We start from the raw sequence: 19,104 nt of genomic DNA, 5'->3' as shown, positions 1-19,104 counted from the left end.
ACAAAAAAAAAAAACCTTGGGTTGGCAACATTGCTCGACTGCAGCAATGGTTTTACACCATGCTTCCCTCATTCCAGGGGTGCCCTACTCATCCCCACACTGAACTATCTGCCCTCATCCCATCCCCCAGCCTTACCTCATTGGCCCCACCCCCTCCCAGCACAGACCCCCAAAAAAAGGCTATTGTCTGGAACACATCTTCCTTTCCATATTATGCTGAATGTGTCGATCTGAGTTGCACTGAAATACAAAGTTCAGGATAAAATTCCCCCAGCTTTTTCCAACTTCCCAGGAAACAAAATTTACACATCTGAATTATTGAAAACACAGATTTCACCAATTCTGCAGAATATGTCAAAAATGTCATGGCATGAACAGATCAGCAAGCAGACAAAAAAAGGAACAAGAAAACAAGAAAATCCTTCCTAGCATCAGATATAATTATTACAGTCTATCCAGTGTGCTTTGAATGGTCACTTTGTCATTCATGTGTTACAGAATAGTATTCCATAAACTGTCTCCTGTCATTGTGGTCACTACTTTAAGATAAAATTATGAAAAGAATCATTGGCACTTCCTCTAGCATTGTAGCTGCTGGCTGCATCAGCTAGAGTGTCACCAATACAAAGCAAAAGTTATTGTTAAAATAGAAGCTAGACATCAAAAATTAAAACACTTGCCTATAAGCTCTGGGACCCTCCTCAGGCCATGAAAACCCAACTAAATTCATTCATTTTTTCTATAGCCCGAGGATAGCCCAATGGCCAAAATATCAGCTCTACTCCAACTTAATATTTGTAGCAGGGATTTTATCACAAAAGAAAATTTTATGGTATTTTTAAACATGTTAATAGGTAAATGGAAACTATGCTTAAAGGTTACATATAAAAGGTTTGCAGCAAAGGAAAAAAAAACTACTAATCATACGGACATTGACACTGCACAATCTGCTTGGTGGCTTCATGTCTGTTTGCCAAACTGCTGATTGACCTGACAGCCAAGCTGTTGACAGGCATCTCCCTGTTTACCGCCTTCCCAGTCTTGGTAAAATGCTTCATTCATCTTCAGAACCTACAAGCAATAACATATTTATGAACAGATTCTTTACAAATATTTAACAAAATTATTTTATGTTCTAATTAATTGAGTGCTCCTGATCATGCAAAGGTAATTTCCCATAGCATAACATCAAGATGCTCGTATCAGTAAAACCTTTGTGGTACAAAAAAAAATGTTATTTCTTTATGCCCATTTAATAACTCTTGGGCCATATTATCAGAAGTATTTAGGCACTTAAAGATACAAATAGATGCCAGGTAGGACTTTCAAAAGTGTTTAAACACATTAGCTACCTAGCTTGAACTGAAATTATTTTTGGATTTTGCTATAGCTCTTCACCTAATGCAACTAGATTTACTTTTCTTCTTTGCATGGATTTATCTAATGAGTACAATATTAATGTCTTGCAAAAGTCTTTGTCAGTGATCCCATTTTACGAGAGATAAATTATAGACCTACCTAGATTATCATGTCCCTGCTGGTATAACCCCCCTCACAGGCAATATTATTATATAAATATTTTTATTGTATTCTATATGTAGAATATGTATTTGGAGTAAGCAAGAAACTATCAAGGTCAGAGTATTATTTTTGCCAACCAGAAACAAAGAAGAAAATATTTAATTTTGATTTATTCGCATAAATTGCTAGTTTATAAGAAGCCCTGTCCATATAAAATAATTATTCAAGAATAATAATATTCAAGAAAAAGATTAAATAACCTTTTTCCTAAATATATAGGAGACTTACTTCTATTAACTGATTTTACTACAGTCTTTTTATCATTCATACATCATAATTTAAATTATTCTAGTCTTCCTATATCTTTAAATATAATGTATTGCCTTGCTGACCTTGAATTGTTGCTGGGTCTGCTCCTTGCATGAAAGTAATTAGATTATTTTTAATGATTTTCAGAAGATACATAATATAATTAAGCAAATATGGATGCAAGTTCAGTATGCCTCTCACACCAACTGTGCCTTCCAGCCACCATTCTGCAAGAAACAGTACAGCTAGAATTAGTGTATGAAAGGCAATCAAAGCAGGAGAAATAGTGTAATGGGAGGCAGAGAACAAAGTTCCTTTCAAGTACTGAAATGCCCATATGTATGCATCCATCAAGAAACTGTCAGAATTATCAAGAGCCTTTCCCATAAATGTTTGCAGTTGGTTTCCAAGTCATACAAAGTGGCAAAGAAAGTATTGAAAATAAGGATGCCAATCATGAATATATCTAAATCCTGGACTTTGGAAATTTTGGAACGGAACTGTCCTTTTACATAGATCTTTTCAGATCTGAGCTAAAGGTGGTCAGAATATGTATGAGGTGAGCATTCCTCGCGGTTGTACTGAAAATTTTGCATTTTCAGCAAAATAAGTGAAAATGTAATTAATACCTGTTGGTGAGTCAAATATTTCCATCATTGCCCAAAAACCCTTTAAAAAAATAATTTCTTCAAGATCCTTCCCACTCCCATGCCCCTCCCCCCAACCCCCAAAAAATCCTTTAGTAAAAAAAACAATTTATGTAAAAAATCATTTTAAATGGCACTACTTTGGGCTGATGCCTATTTTCACATATACGTCCTTGAAATTAAAACAAGAGTCTTGGGATATTCATATTTTTGAACATGCTTCTTTGTGGGAGCAAGCTTAATAAATACATTGTTTCCAAAAATTAGATTAGGTATATCTGTAACTTACACATGAACATGCTGTCCACAAAGCGATTTAATCATCATACTTGGAAAAGTCACTGATCCACTGACAGTTAAAAAATAGCATAATCACACACCATAATGTAATTCATCCACTATTCTAATATTATAAAAGCCTAAGTCTGTCTGTCTGCAATGCTTTATTCGTGCTCTGATTGGCTGTCTTGGCATTATTCTCCATTAGAGGAATTCTGTAGGGCTACTACTGTGGTAATAAAGACACCTTCATTTGGAATTTTTGTTGCAAACATTTTACAGCATAGTGGAACTCATTTCAAAAGAAGTGTCCCGTTATCTGAGTCATGGCACCATATGAAACATCTTATTCTTCACCACCCATGACTAGTGGCCTATAAACCACATAGACCACAGAACAGTTTTCTACTAAATGCAATTCCTCTTCGTATACAGCTCCTCTGGAGTGCTACACATTTCATTTCTCTTTAGGGAACAGTGGGGCAAGGTGACTATGAAAAACATGGGATTTTTTAAATAAATTTCTTTCTTCTGGTGTTACTTCTATGCAAAAGAATTAACCATAAACAGAGGGCCATAAACAGAGACTAGGATGTATACAAAAGTGGTTTAGTATTTAACTGATTCTCCTACAATGTTCAATGTATAGTGATGGTGGTGCCATGGTGGTTTCAAGCATCCCCAAGCCCTGGAGATCACAGCATCTGTGATCACCTGAGCACAGGTGTTTCATGAACCCCTGAGCCTGGGAGATCATAACTGCTGGGATCCCCCAACCCTGGAGACTGTGTGGAGTGCCCCGGAAGCTGGGAGCCCCTCAACTGAGGGGGATTCAAGCTGCAGTAACTTGCTTTTTACTGGTGCAGGGGGATCCTGATTCCAGGCTCCCTGTCCACTGGCAATAAGATGCGACAGGATCTAATGTGCAATACCACAGTCATGCCTTCTGCCATGCATGTGTGACAAAGCGGTAGCCACAATTGTGTGGATTGCATGTTAGATCCCACCACACCTTTACCTGTACGTGTAGAAGAGGCATCAAAAGTAGTGTAGGAGCATGCTGTTTCTGCAAAGCACAGAACTGACAGCTCAGGTCCACCTCATTTCTATATTAAAATGTGTTGCCTTGCATCTGCCATTAATTTCTGGGAATTTACTCTCCCATAAACTACATATAAATATTTTATGCAAAGTTTTTGGCATTCTTGTGCAAAAACAAAGAAATGTGAGATTACTTTAATACATAGTTGGAATATGCTAGTCTTCAGAGCACATAGGGAACAGAGACTACTAACAACAGAATCTGTAGAAGTGATTTTTGTATTCTACCTCCTGATTTCTGTTTCGATAGATTTATACAGTGCTCCATCCACCATAATAATCAAGAATTATTTCATCTTAGCTTTTTCCAGAAATGTGACAAAAGGTTGCTTCAAAACTTGGAAACAGGGCATTTTTTATTCCCAATTACACACACACACAGAAATTGGAAGATCATATACCATATATTTATATTTTAACATGCCTGTAATTTATTTCTCTTAGGAGACTCCTGTGACTTCTTGTGTGTTTCAGTGCTGGTCCTTATTTGCTGCTGCATATTCTATCTGTTGTTGGTATATCATCTTCTGATGTCTCAGTATTTCAAAAGAAATATAAAAAAATAGAAAAAGAGTCCATTTCCCCTCACCCCTTTTTCTTAAGTCTTTGTGAAATATATTTGGAATCTGAAAAGACTTTCAAATGTATTTGTTCTTTGTTATACTTTTTATTCCCTAATATAAAAACAAATGATGTGACTCTAACTGTAAAATATTTAAATGAAATAAACTTTATACATTTTAATAGTTTAAAAGGCAAAAACAGTTTTGATTTTCTTTTAATACCACAATTTTAGTCATCTATTTTGATTGCCACTAGGGAATGATATATAGCATTCATTATTGCCTCAAACTTCTGTTCTTAATCCAGTTCTATCTGAGTAGATTGTTAATTAGATGTAGTTGGTGTCATTGTTAAATAGGTAGCCCTAGGCTGTAACAAAGTTTTACCATTGAATTAGATTCAAAGGCTATAGCATCTGATAGATTCTGGACAATATTAGTAGCATTAGCAAATATTGCTTGAATGTACTTAACAAAAAAAGACTATTCTTGAAATCAGCATCTTTCTACTTTTCCCATTGACCAAGACTTCTAACAAAACTTACACAGCAAAATTATTCAACCAGTCTGCAAATAGAGAAGTATTATGTGGTCATGTTAAAGGGCAGGGATTTAAAATAAAGTGGACCAGAATTAAAGAAACACAAACACTGGAAAACATATTCCAAGAGTTCTCATGCATATTTAAGAATCAATTCACTTCCAGCAATATTCAAACCCTTGTTTCCATGACAGCATCAGCAGCTGCATTTACTCGAGAGAACATTTTGGGAAACCAACTTTGCAGAACGTGCTGAAGTTCTCACATATGATCTGATAAATTCCATCACGTAATCTGAGGATCAAAAATATTATAAAGAGATATTACAATCCATAGAAAAGCCAATGAACTGATACTATGCTTTCGCTGTGTTTACTTAGCTATACTATTGAGCTCTAAGTACTTGGACTGGGGCTTTATATATGCTTGGAAGAAATCCAGTTTGAGCACCAGGTGCCCAAGTCTCATCGTTAGGATTCAAATCAGGGTCGGTTCCCAGAAAGACCCAATCCATTAATTTTACTCAGCAACACTGTGGTGGTGCCACCTGTCTTTAGTCCAATAAGTTTTTTGTTAACGTGATCTGTATTTAACCATTCTGGATTGAGTTCCATCAGAAATTCAGCAATCATCAACCCTTCATCCAGCTACCTCTTGAATACTCCAGAACCAACATCTCCTTTTTAGACCTAATGATCAGTATCCAGAATGGTAAAATACAGACTACATTATACAAGAAACCCGCAGACCAACAGACATATCTGCACAGAACCAGCAATTGCCCTGACACACTAAGAAAGTTATGATATACAGCCAAGCCCTCAGATACCACTAATTTGCACGAAGGAGAACCCAGGATTGCCACCTCACGAATCTTAAAAAAACTTTCACTCAACAAGGGCATTTCTCCAGAGAGCTAGAATGCACTTTTGAAAGAGCCACCCAGATACCATGTGAAGCATTGTTGCAGTACAGAAGGAAAACCCCCATGAATCTCACATCGCTGGTTATGACATATCACCCCTCCCTCAAACCTATACGGAAAATCCTCAAACAATTGCAACCCATACTAGAAGGACACCCAATTCTTAAAGAGATCTTCTCAGAACCATGCATCCTAGCCTTCAAACAAGCACTGAACCTCACTAACCTCATCACCAAAAGCAAACCTCCTATGGCCCAAAACACACCAAATGGATCCAGACGATGCCATGACAAGAAATGGAAAACCTGCCAACATATCTCCACCACCCCCACAATTACTACACCCCACAACAGAGCCATCAGCATTCCTGAATCTTAAAGCTGCACCTCCAGAAATGTAATATATCTCATTCAATACACCAATTGCCCTGATGCATAGGAGAGACCAAACCAACTGCACACCAGAATGAACGTGTATTGGCAATCTATTAAAGACAAGATACCCAATTACCAGTAGGGGCACATTTCTCACAAGAAAACCACTTTCCCTCCAACCTCTCAGTATTAATCATCAAAGGGAATTTACAAAACATTTTTCACAGACAAACCTATGAACTTCACTTCATCAGCCTCCTGGATACAAAAAATCATGGACTAAATATAGACATTGGATTTATGACACATTATAACCTGCCTAACATCTCACTCCACAGGTACCTCTCCACTATTTACCTGCTACATTCATCCTTTATCCCCTCCCCGCAACGCCCGCCTGTCTCTCACCCACTGACTCCTCAGTTTACATCTTCACTGACTGTCTTTCTTGCATACAGACCAGCCTCTGGCCTCTGTACTATTCATCCCACCCAGGAAGAACACACACCAACTGCAGATGTTTCTTCAGCCTGACAAAGAGTATTTAAATCCAAAAGCTTGCTAAGAAGAATTTTTCCATCTATTTCAGTTGGTCTAATAAAAGATATCAGATTTACCCAAAAAAACCTTGTCTGCCTATAAAGATAGAAGTGCATTAATTAATTAAACTAATGAAAAATAGAAACAGGCCAGCTTGTCTATGCTCCATTTAATTAAGGAATTATGTGAAATTCATATAGAAGGAAAATACGTTCCTACCTGGAAGATTTCATTTTGCCTGCAGCTTTCACCTCATTAAATTGAAGATATAATCAGACCAGAGAATGCAGGTAGTGAGATCATATACAGTAAACAGTAGTGTTAATATAATTAAAAGGGGAAGGAAAAGCTTGTGTGTGTTTTTAAAACAGCAATCTTTCTTGCAATATCAGTAACTAATGAACAGAATACCAGACTATTTCTTCCATAGCAGCTTATGCAAATTTTAGAAAAAGTATATAGTTTATCTTCCTTTTTGACTACTAAGCAAAAATGATGGGTAATGGTTAATACCACCACAAAGGATTATGCTTGTTCTGCACTCTCTATTGAAACAAATGGCAGAAAAAAAGACAGAAATTAGCAACAGAGAAGTTGAAAGAACTTTTGCAAACAGGCATTATACATATCTTCCCATTACCTCTGGAGAGAAAACAAAACAGATGTTCATCTGAATACGATGTGAGGTTTCCAGGAGGGGGACAGAATCAATTAGATGCTTTTTTTTTCATTCTGAAAATGCAAACCAAAGGAAGCCAGAAAACAGTACAGCCTACAAAACAGAAAACCCAACCTTCCCACAGACTCCTCGATAAACGAGCTAGCATTTCATGTTACAGTCCTAATTTCTGTGGCTTATTCTACTGGAATGGAACAGAACGCTCTGCCCTTTGATTTACTGAAGCACTGAATTCAGTTCATTCAGCACTGTCAGGTAAATGAAACACCGCTGGGTGATTTATCCAAAGTGAGAAAGCGTTTGATTTATCCAGCTGGATTTTTTGAACCCAAAGCCACAGCTGCCATGGATCCAGAGCATAATCTCCAAAGAGCCATTTTTTTTTTTCTGTTTTCTGCCCAACTTCACCTTTTATTTTGTAACTGCTTATGGCATTATGAAATATTTAAAAAATCATTTGTTTTGCCATGCAGCTGTTATAGCTCTACATTTTGCTATACTGAAAACTCATTTTTTAAATTGCCCATTAAATATCAATTTATTTCTCAAAGCCACTGGAAATTCCTCTTCCAGGCTAACTCAAAACTTGTTCCATGGTTTCATCTTACAGTAAATTGAGTATTACTAAGTCAATTCAAAATTATAAATCGCCTTTCTTCCTTCATTTGTTTTGAAGGTTCCTCTCTGAGATGTAGAGCATGAACCAATGTTCGAAACTTTAAACTACACACTCTATTTACTGGAGACAGAAACTTAAATCTGCACTGTGTAAGTCTAGATAAATGGCAACATTTCCTGAAAGGTTAACACCTTCCTACCCTGACTCACTCTGGGGTTCTTACATGCTGTCACCAACATCAAACACGTTCCGTTTTATTTATTAAAATACCATTTCCTTTAAGGCAGCCCATTTTTGTGGGGCTTTCACTAGTAAATTTTCACTGCACTTTTATTTCCTTCATGGCAAATATTAGAGATAACCTGGGCCAATTTTAACATGCACCATTATTTATATAATACAGTAAAATGTCAGAAATATCTATGCATTTCATTATGTCCTCTGAGGTCTTTTCCAGAATAAACCCTTTAGATCAATTCTTCCTTTTCCCCCCCCATGAATCTGACTTCTTGTATAGAGGTCACATGATTATTTTCATTTTCTGATAAATACTGCTTCATTTTTATGAGGGGTACAAATTCTGAGAGTTTATTACACTATTCAAGGAAACAATATAAAACAGCATAAAGAAATAAGGAAGCACAAGCAATATCATTTGTATTATTGACTCTGTTCTGCTGCTGGCTGGGTTTTTTCAGTTTTAAGATAATTAATTTTCATCATGCCATTGTTCAATCTGTAGGCACTATTATGCCGAGAGTCAATGGTCAACTGTCAGCATGAAGTGAACTTGAGACCATACTCTGCTGAAGAATCCTGTTTACCATCACATTTGATCTTTTTCCTTGTATTAAATTCTCCCATATCCCTGGCTAAAATAACCATCATCCATCAAAAAGTATGAGAGCAGGAGTGATTTAAAAGTGGTAAATCTGTCTGTGAACATCTATCTGTTAGAACTCTGCATTTAAAAAATTATGAAAAGTGCTTGCCATTTATAATTTAGAGGCATTTTGATTTAGCCATTTGGTACAACATGTTTTTCACAGTTTGAATATGGATACACTCATAATTCAATAAAGTGATTTTCCTTTGCTGCTGGCTGAAATATATGTGGCATACAATATACTGAAACTCCCATCTAAGAGCATTATGTGCAGAACAAATGTTGACTATAAAAGTGAAGCAAATCATGGATAACAGTGTTTAAATCTGTGGAATTACGCAGGTACAAAATCAAGCTAAGTTAGAACATACAAACTTCAGATTGTAAAAATGAGGTTGGTCTAGGTGTACTGCCAAACACAAAAACAGTACTACTGAAAAGAATTTTTCTTACAGCATTTTTGCACAGAAGAAATTGTGCACACGTGTACATACCCACAGTCAAAAAGTAATGCCACCACATTTTTATTTCCTAAGCAAGCCATGAACATGCGAGATGTTCTTGTTGCCTTCTTGCCTAGAGTAGCCACAGTAAACTCAGAGGTTTATGTCAAGACCCAGATGAAACTGAAACATTACATTCAAAGAACCTGACAGAGACATGACAGCACTAGCCCACACACCAGCTTGTGCACCACAGAAGCAATCTCATCATTTGGATAGTCTGTGCCGACCCAAACTCCATACAGCCCAGAGGATGAAAGATGGTCTATGAGGATGGCAGTGAAGCAATGGAGGTGGTTCAACAGTGTAACAAGGACAAGGACTTTTACTGTGTAAGGGTACATGCTCTTATTCACTAGTAGAAAAAAAGGCTATGGATAGAAGAGACAAGTAGGACTAGGTACAGATGTTCCACCTACTGATCTTTAACTGCACAGAAAGTGCTCTAAATCCATAACTGAATAGACGTTTACGAGTCTTAGAGCACTTTAAAAATGGCAGATCATGCTCTAATTAACCCTCGGTGGATGTGTACTAACCTAAAGTGCTGTTAGAGCAGTTTATCGAACATGAGTGCCAGAACTCATTGAAGATTAACTTAGAGCACGATCACCACCATCTTAAGCAGTGTTGCACAGGGCTGCACTCTAGCCTCAGGCAGAGCTTTCTGCTCTGCCCAAGCTCCCAGCCAGCCCCGCTCCCTCAGCCTCCGATACCAGCCCCACCTCTTCCCTCCAGCCAGCTGAGAGCCACAGCCTGGCTGGGGAGAAGAAAGGGGCCAAAGTCTAAGACCTGCAGCAGTCCTGGCTGGGCAGCAGTGCACCACTGCCCAGCTGGGGTTGCCGTTGGGGAAAGGCTTTGGGGTTTGTTTCCCTACAACAGCCCTGGCCAGATAGTAGCACACCGCTGCCTGGCCTGGCAGGGGGACTGTGGGAGAAAGGGGTTTGGGGTCTCAAGTTGATGAGAGATTACAGAGGAAATCTCCTTCAAATTAAATGCTGGTGTATGTTTCTTGATAGCTATCCAGAGACTGAGTCTAGAGTTTGTACTCTCTAAAAGTAGTAGCCTGTCTCCTTTATTATCACTTATTAATCATTCAAGCTCTCACATGAAGATCCACTGCAATAGTCCACTATTACTGAAAGTTATACACAAAGCAATGTAGCATCAGGCTTCAAAGAGTGGGGACAGATGGGCATTACAGTGCTCAATGACCATAACTTTGGCAACAGCATTTGGACATGTGCCAAAATGTGCATTAAGTGGAACAAAGAAGAAGAAGTTGAAATGGTAGTTTGGCCTCACAGATATGGTGATGAAAGTCATGATATAAAATCTGGTCACATTTTGGATGGGGAGGAGAAAAGCAATGAATCCAAGATGGTTCCTTCATTGTGGGTCAGAAAAAAAATCTTACTAATGTAAAATATAGACAAAAATCAAATAAAATAACCATTAGTTTGTAGAATTTCAGCTCACATATAAATTCAAGGATATTACCAGTTCTGAGTTCATAAAGAAGTATATCTACCAAGCATAATCAGTGTTTGTTTCAGACTTAGCACTTTGAATTTAGAGCTAAGCAGTGTTTTGCTTTGTTAGCAAAAAAGCAAGTCTAAGACTTAATAACTGTTGAATTATGGGCTATCACATAAATATGCATTCATGTTTAAAAATACATTTTTCCCTCATCAAGCTGATTTTAGCTATTAGTTTTGGTAGCTACAAAGGTTATTTTCAGACAATAGAAAGTCACTTCTCTTTTTTTAAGAGGATTGATTTCATAAAATGCTGAATACCTCTTTGAAGGAGAAAATTGCTTTCAGGATAAGCCTTTGCTCAAAGGTAGAGCCATACAGGGAGTCTGACAAATGGATTTAAACCTATGCTTATTCTCAAGTGGATTGTTGGCTACAGTGTTGTAGTTACTCTAGTGGTTTCATAAAACTGAGATATATATGAAAATGGCCTACGGAATTGAAAATAATAAGTTTTCCAGATAATGTTTAAACCAACCTATACAAGTCTAACAGCAGGGATACAGACTGGGATTTTCAAAGAAGCACAACTTTCTTAAGCATTTTGAGTCTCAGCCATAACTCACTACTAAATTCTATATGAAAGTTTAAAACCTAGAAGATAGATTTCATTCTCTATTAAGCTCTAGAGATTACTAGAGTCATTTTATGAAATCCTGTTGGTATCATCCCTAATATGTTCCACTGATCTTTGGCCTGAGAGAGGCAACTTTTTATTTATTTTTTTAATTTTGCTTTTGGTTTTGTTATTGCTCCTTTTGGGGGAGTATATGAATTTTTCTCATTTATATTAACATTTTCTAAAAAGTTTATGTTGGAATAAATAGGCCATTATACATTCTTCTGAACCTCAAAAAATAATTTTCCAATTTGAACGAGACAAAAACCTAAACAATACATACATGCTGAAAGTACTTACAAAGTTAGTTTTAATCACTATTAGAGTCTTGTTGCACATATATTGTGGCAGTATTATAGAGGAGATATCACCTACCTGATATCACTGTTCAGATAATGGGATGTGAATTAAAAAGAACATTTAAAAACTGGACAAATTGACCTGGGAAAGCATATTTGACTAAATAATATATAAATGTTATAATTACTGTACCATGCAATTTCTTCTAATATGATTGGCTTTTCCTATTATGATTTTCTGTCAATGGAAGATTTGGAAAAAACAGACAGATCTATTACACTGTGTGGATTCCTAAAAAAGACATGTAGAAGTGTCTATTGCAGGGGTGGCCAATCTGTGGTACAGGTGCCATGTAGCAGATCAGAGAGGGGACACACAGTAGCAGATAGGGCAGGAAGCAGAAAGCAGAGCAGCAGAGTGGGCGGGAGAAGGGGACTGGAGTGGTACTTGGGGAGAGTACAGGGTTAATTTGTGGCATGCTTGCCAAAAAGACTAGAAACCTGCTGGTCTATTGTCTCTGCAGAGAAAGGACATTGGGACTATTAATTTTCCTGACCTACTTTTCATATATCAGTAACACTAACAAGTTCTCTACCACAAGTAATAACATTTAGTATATGCTCATCCTTCTGTGCAGAGCTAGTGGTTTCCTGGTTTCATGACACAAGAGTTCTTAGAGTTCGTCTTCTTGATCTCTTGCTCTTTGAACCCGCAGGTGGTGAAACGTCACTGGGGGAGATGTTGGGAGGGACTGCTCTCAGTTTATTGGGCCGGAAGAAAAGTCTCCAGACCAACATGCTAATGATCTCTACTATGTAAGCTAAATGCAATTATTTAAAATAAAATAACCCATTAAAATATCCATTGATAAATAAACATTACTTCTAGAAGGAAGCTAAAGAAATGTTCTAAGATAAAATTTGTGAAAGCCTTTTTCAGAAGGAATAAAAAAAGCGCTTTCACATTTGAGGAGGAGGTGATTTAAGGAATTCAATTTAAAGCAAAGAAGGAATGTAATTTACATTGCTGAGTTTTTTGAGGGAGAAGGGTATGTCTAGGGAAAGGGCCTCAGAGTAGGTAGGATTTGTACATCTGATGGTGAGGAGGCCTTTGAATGCAGAGACATACATTCAAAGGCAGGAAACTAGAGAAGAATCTTAAACAGCTATTCTCAACTAATAACTAAAAGATTATTAGAACAGGATACAAAATCGTACATTATATGTTACATACTATTCTTTGAAATAATTCTTGAGTTTATATAGACGGGTATTTGTATTTACTATTCATGAGGAAACGAAACAATCACTTTTCATTTAAAACATTTCTAGGTGTTACCTGTTGGGGGAGATGTACTTTAATTTTAAAACTGACATATCTTACCTTTGTTCTTTCTTTCACACATTGGTTACAAGAAAACCCTACAATGCTGCTAAAATACAGGGACAATGAGCTCCTCCTGCTGGTCTGTATCAAGCCAGCACCTAACTATTCAAGAGCTGTCCCATCTATTGAACAGCTAAAGCACAGACAGAAAGGGAAACAAAGGCAGGCAAACATAAATGGGATAGGACAGGAAACCAAGGATTGGTTTAAAATGAGAAGGCTAAAAACAATCAGGGGAAGAAAGAGTAGTTGACAGTATTCTTTAAATATATTCAACCTTGTTAAATTGGTTTGGACTGATCAAAATGTTCTTAGCTTGTTCTACATCATTGGGTAATGCTACTGAACAACAGATGCACTATGAAAATGTACTTATGAAAACACACAGCATTATTAAAATTAAACTCCTAAGGATGTAGTATATAGGCATATGAGACTCAGTTACAAACAATTTGTTGTAGCTTTGTCAAGCACTGAGCAATTTTATGCTGTACAGTTGACAGTGCTTGTCCTGTCCTGAATTAATAATTACTTCTCAGCCTCTCTGTAAAATGTCTGAGTCAAAGGGTACCCACAACTACACCAGACTTGCTAACCCAGTGGGGAAAACCTGCCATGCATGCTGGATCTGCAAAGCTTGAGTGATTTGAGAGTAGTCAGAAGAATCAGCTGAGAAAGCATTTTGTTAATAGGATGGTAGAGCCAGTTGCTTTTTTAAAAGGGTATGCAGCCTACCCAATCAGTTCCAGAGCAGACAAGAGAAAATTCAGCAATCTGTTAAAAGAATGCCTTTTCAGATGTTCCTAACCCATTACCATTTGAGAATATTTTTTAGTGCATTAAGGGCTGGGAGTTATTTCTCTGGCCTTTTATTCTATCACCCACAACCTCACCTTTTTCTGAGTGATATCACATATATTTAATTTCAGGCCTTTGAATCTTAAGTGGCAGTTTCATTCTCATTTTTTCTGTTTTTATGCTGTAACTGTTTTAACTATTCAAATCTCCATGAATCTTCTACCTCCATGAATCTTCTACCGGCATGGTGCCTTGTTAACACACCAGAATAACTGGGCAGTGCTCTGTTCAAGGGAATTCCACTATTTTCTGCTTATTATTGTGCTCCATAAATACGGATGTCAGATGTTATTTGATATATAGCATATACAGGCCTAGGACGTTCCAGTTTTTTTCCATTTAGGACCTTGTTCCAACTACTTTGACATATTGTCCTCATGCGTATTATGTTAAAACTTAGTATTTATATATATTATTTATATATTATAAATTACTTCTGAACATGCCTGCAGGGTAGATGAATGTCATCTCTACTTCACAGATCTCAAAACTGAAACTGAGGTTAATGTTGGTGATATATGCAAGATTATTGAATATGTCAGTTAAGAACAACCTATGGCCTACAACAAATCTCCCCACAAAACCATTGGATCTGGCCTCTAAAGCTGAAGCTTTGGTGGTGTTCAGCAACACGGGCTTTGCCACCCTGCACCACACTAGACTATGCACTCTACAGCCAGGGGACTGGGTGGTGAGAAGCTTTCTCATGCTGTGCCATAGTCCGACAGTGAGGAGAAGTAGTAGCATCAGCAAAAGCTAGGTCCTAGCACTGGCCCACCCTAGACCCAAGCCTGGCCATTCCAGCCTGCTGCTAAGGGTTACGAAGCATTGGGTTAGAAACCTTCCTAACTCCCAACTTAAACCAAGCTGCACCACACACATGACTTGCCAACATAGAGAAAATACACATATTTCTTGTACAGATTAGCTGAATCTGCTGAAACTGGACTACAAATGGCTAGAACACAAGGGGCAGGAGTCTTGTGCCAAACTTGTTTCACTGTATCACAGGCCACAAGCGACTGAAGGAGGCCATTATAACAAGCAAGTACCAGCTGAGGTGAAGTGAGCCTCGCCACTGCCCTTCTCCAGCCACCCCTGCAGGAGCGGCAGGAGAGGATTCCCATCGCAGGCGGAGGCAAATGAACAATGGATTTTTTACTTCTGTCAAGTTTGGTTTGACAGAACAAAAAGAAACTTTAGTGAAATAAAAAAATAAGAAAAGAAAATTTGAGTTGACTGAAAATATTTCATTTAAGTCAAAACTGTTTAGTTTCAATTTGCACAAAACATTTTGTTTGACCTGAAACCAAACATTTTCATTCATTTTTTAGGGATTTTTTTATACTTTTAAAATTTAGGTCAATTTTGAAACAAAAAAATGCTATTTCCAACTAAAGTATTATGACATTGTCATAATTTCCCCACTTCTTTTCAGCTGATACTACTCGCAAAATTCATAATGAAGATCACAAACAGCTTTGGTTTCCCCATACCCACATTTATTAATCTATTCATAATTAATCAAACTAACCCCTCACTCAGTTCTACATACAAGCTATTTTAAAAGCATGTTATGCTCTCCAAAGATTCTCCAAGAACGACATTGTCCAAGGGTTAGCTAGGTTGTACTCGGGGACATTTTGCACTGCCAGAGAAGTGAAAATTAGCCCTGACAAAGAAGAATGTATGTTTATTTCAACTGACTGTGCTGGTACTTGTTTGGTAAATGCACTGTTTGATTCAATCTTTGGTAAATTGAATCAACACTGGGCACAAGCAGCCTGAAACTTAATATGGTGTGTACAATAGAAGTAATATGGGTAGGATGAAAAGGAATTAGAAGTATGATATGTCTGCTCCTTTAAAATGAAGTAGCATGAGCATCATTTGTTACTTGAGTGTTATGTCAGAGGGAACTTTGTTGCAGCAGTGATCAGGATGGGTTCTTTTCTTCATCTCTTCATAGTTAAGAGGTTGCAACTATTTAGGTCAGATAAGGTTTCTATAGGGCTCCATACTACTTATCAGATAAGGGCAGTTGGTGCCTACCTTTTGGCAGGCATGCAACAAATTAGCCCCACACACTCCAACTGCCACTCCAATACCTTTCTCCCAACTGATCTGCTGCTTTCTGCTCCCTGCTCTGTGCTTCCTCATCAAGCTGCTTCTCTGTTTTCTGCTTCCTGCCCTGTGCTCCCTGCCTGATATGGAGGGATCCTGGTTTTCTCTTTTTAAAAACCCTAAATCCATGTTTTTCTACAATTAAAATGAAATGCCACTGTATATATAGATAGATAGATAGCATGTAGCCCGGGTACACCCAGGGAATATGCCCTGTCCACAAGTGGAAGGGATGGGGTGGTCAGGCAAAAGTGCTGTTAGAGAGGCCTGCCACCGGGGAGCAGTTTCCTCTTTTCTCTATAGAGTCAGGTTGGGACAAAGCACTTAACTATATACAAATGTATTGCTATACAAAAATAAATATGAATAAGAGATATTAAATATTTACACTAGAATTGGTATGTGACACCTTATACAATAACCTGCAATCAACACATTGCACCCCTTCAAGGGACTGCAGAACATAGAACAGGTAACTGGGAACTCAGTACAGGTGATCCACAGCGCAGGCAATAATTAACCCCCTGGACAGATGAACATTAACACCCTGGAACAGGTAAGTCGAGGCATCAACACAGTAAACACATATAAGCATCAACTCAGATAAACCCAGGTACATTGAGGTAGCAATACAATAGGCATACATAGGCAAGTTTAGGTAATAGGCAGTAAACATATATGGGCAATGAAACAGGTAAACCAATATAAACCCCCTTAAGGAGTAACCATAATTATTATGCCTGTGCAGAGCAACTTGTATTCACTTCAGATTCAGATTTGGTCAATTCAGGGAACAGTGATTTGATTCAGTGATCCAAATCACTGTTCCGAATCGATTCAGCCTAATCTGATCTGGAAGTTTAGCCACTGCTAAATTGGCAGAATCTCTGAATCAGCCCAATCCCCCACTCGCTCTCCCACCCCGTCAATGGCTGCCCCACCCGACCCCAGCTCCCGGCTCTATTAAAAAAAAAGCCCTGATCACCGGCTCCTGCCAGGTGGGGGTAGCAATCCCCACTGCCCTACGGTGTGGGGGGGGGCTCTGGCATGAGCCCCCCAACCCCTGCCCACTCTCCCAGCCCCCAGCCAGCACCAGCTCACATTTCTTTAAAAAAAAAAAAAAAGAAAAGCCTGTATTCACCAGCTGCTGCCAAGTGGGGGGCGATCCCTGCTGCTCCCCACTGCCCCACGCTGCAGAAGGGGCTCTGCCATGAGCCCCAGAAGCCCCAACAGCTGTTGCAGCAGCCAGTGAGTGGGGGCTTTTTTTTTTCTGAATCAAATCACCACCCAAAGCTTCGCACAGCCCTAGTAACTATATTAACATCAAGAGTACAAAACAAACATCAAACACAAAATACGAGGTGTGCTCTGCACCCCATGGGGTATTCCCTGGAGCCCCTTGTTTTTAGAGCCCAGGATGTGAACACACACCCCCACAATGGAGGAGGGTGGAGACTGCAGACTCTCCCTTGCAGTCTCTCCCTTCCTACGGCCCACTCCCCTGTGGGACCTGCTTCCCAAGCAACTCACAATTCTGCTCAGGAGCAGACTAGGCTCGTCCCCTGGTGGCCAGTTCCACAAAGGCCTCTCTCCAGTGGTGCCTCTGGCTCCTCTCAATTGCCTGATGCCCCAATCTGGGCACCCAGGGCTCTCCTGCTGCCTGGAGTAGTGTCGCTGCTGGCTCTGAGCCCACCCGGCCTCTCACTGGGGCTTCCATGATTGCCCTGTGTCCTGCTTTGGGCACCAAGGGCTCTGTGGCTTAGCCAAGCCACACTACTCAGGCTTTGGCTGTCCAGCCTTATGCTGGGGCTTTCTCTCCCAGTCTCCACTTAGGGCTCCGGGGGCTCTTTTAACAATGCCGAGCCATGCTAGCAGCTTTGGCTGCCTGGCCTCACACTGGGACCACTGGCCCAAGCCTTGCCAAGCAGGTCCCAGGGCCTGGCTCTGTGCACCATGGATGGACCTGAGCAGCCTCGAGCTGCTCCCAGGGTCTGGGCTCTGTGCACTGATCCATGCACTGCCAGACCCTCCCACCGCTTGGATCCCCAAGCAGCATCTTCAGGGGCTCTGGCTTCGCCATCTGGGCTGCTCTCCCCAGCTCTTCTGGGCCCTGCTCTTCCTGAGTTCCTCGTCACGTCTGCCCCACGTGCCGAGCACACCGGGCTTTTATTTACACAGAAGGCCCCACCCCGAAGTCTGCCAGACCTGCAAAGCACGATCTTCAACCAGGTCCAGGGGCTCTTTGTCATCGTCACCATCCCCTCCCACCCCCCCAGCAGGGGTGGGGCAAGCTGTTACCTAATTGGTAGAAATGTTCCACCAATTCAAAGTGTCTTTCTCCAAGCCTGGCTTGCTGGGCAAAAGCAGCAAGGCTGCCACATCAATTAAACACAATGTTTTACTGTTATGTTTACCATTTTAAAACTATTTGGAAGCCTACCAGTGCCTCAATCATTATAATAAAATAAATTATAAATACCTATATATTTTGGCATTTGATTTTGTTTTTTTTATCATAGAAAATCAGAGCTAGAAAATCTCACTTGCTGCTTTGTGGTGCTGAGTAGCCTTGATATGCCAGTACCTTGCTCCTTCCCATGCCATTGCCCCTCACTCCCAACCCACAGACCCTCACCTCTGCCAGCCCTCACTCCTGATCTGCAGCCCCTGGGCCCTGCTGTTGCCCCTCAATCTGGACCCACAGCTCCCTGGCCCTGCCAGTGCCCCTCACTGCCCACAGACCTCCACCCCTGCAGCTCTGCTGGTGCCCCTCACTCCTGATTGGCTGCCCC

The 19,104-nt window shown here is 39.5% G+C and overlaps 1 protein-coding gene across 14 annotated transcripts in view; it reads right to left on the bottom strand.

Annotated features, from left to right (window-relative positions):
- The window catches only part of DNTT (DNA nucleotidylexotransferase), a 464,208-nt gene that overhangs the window by 330,100 nt on the left and 115,004 nt on the right, over window positions 1-19,104 (bottom strand). The window contains exons 2-3 of one of the 14 annotated variants that reach the window (XM_019502661.1): window positions 1,914-2,057; window positions 928-1,071 (exon numbers count right to left, since the gene is read on the bottom strand). The exons of the other annotated variants lie outside the window; for them this stretch is intronic. Coding sequence (XP_019358206.1) covers window positions 928-1,058 — 131 coding nt within the window. The 5' untranslated portion in view covers window positions 1,059-1,071; window positions 1,914-2,057. The remainder of the gene's footprint in view (window positions 1-927; window positions 1,072-1,913; window positions 2,058-19,104) is intronic. 14 annotated transcript variants of the gene reach the window in all.

This window comes from Gavialis gangeticus, unplaced genomic scaffold (assembly GCF_001723915.1).
Source record: "Gavialis gangeticus isolate Ggan-Ray unplaced genomic scaffold, GavGan_comp1, whole genome shotgun sequence".
Lineage (NCBI taxonomy): Eukaryota > Metazoa > Chordata > Crocodylia > Gavialidae > Gavialis > Gavialis gangeticus.
The sequence above is the reverse complement of the archived record's forward strand: the minus strand, read 5'-3'. Positions and strand labels throughout refer to the sequence as shown.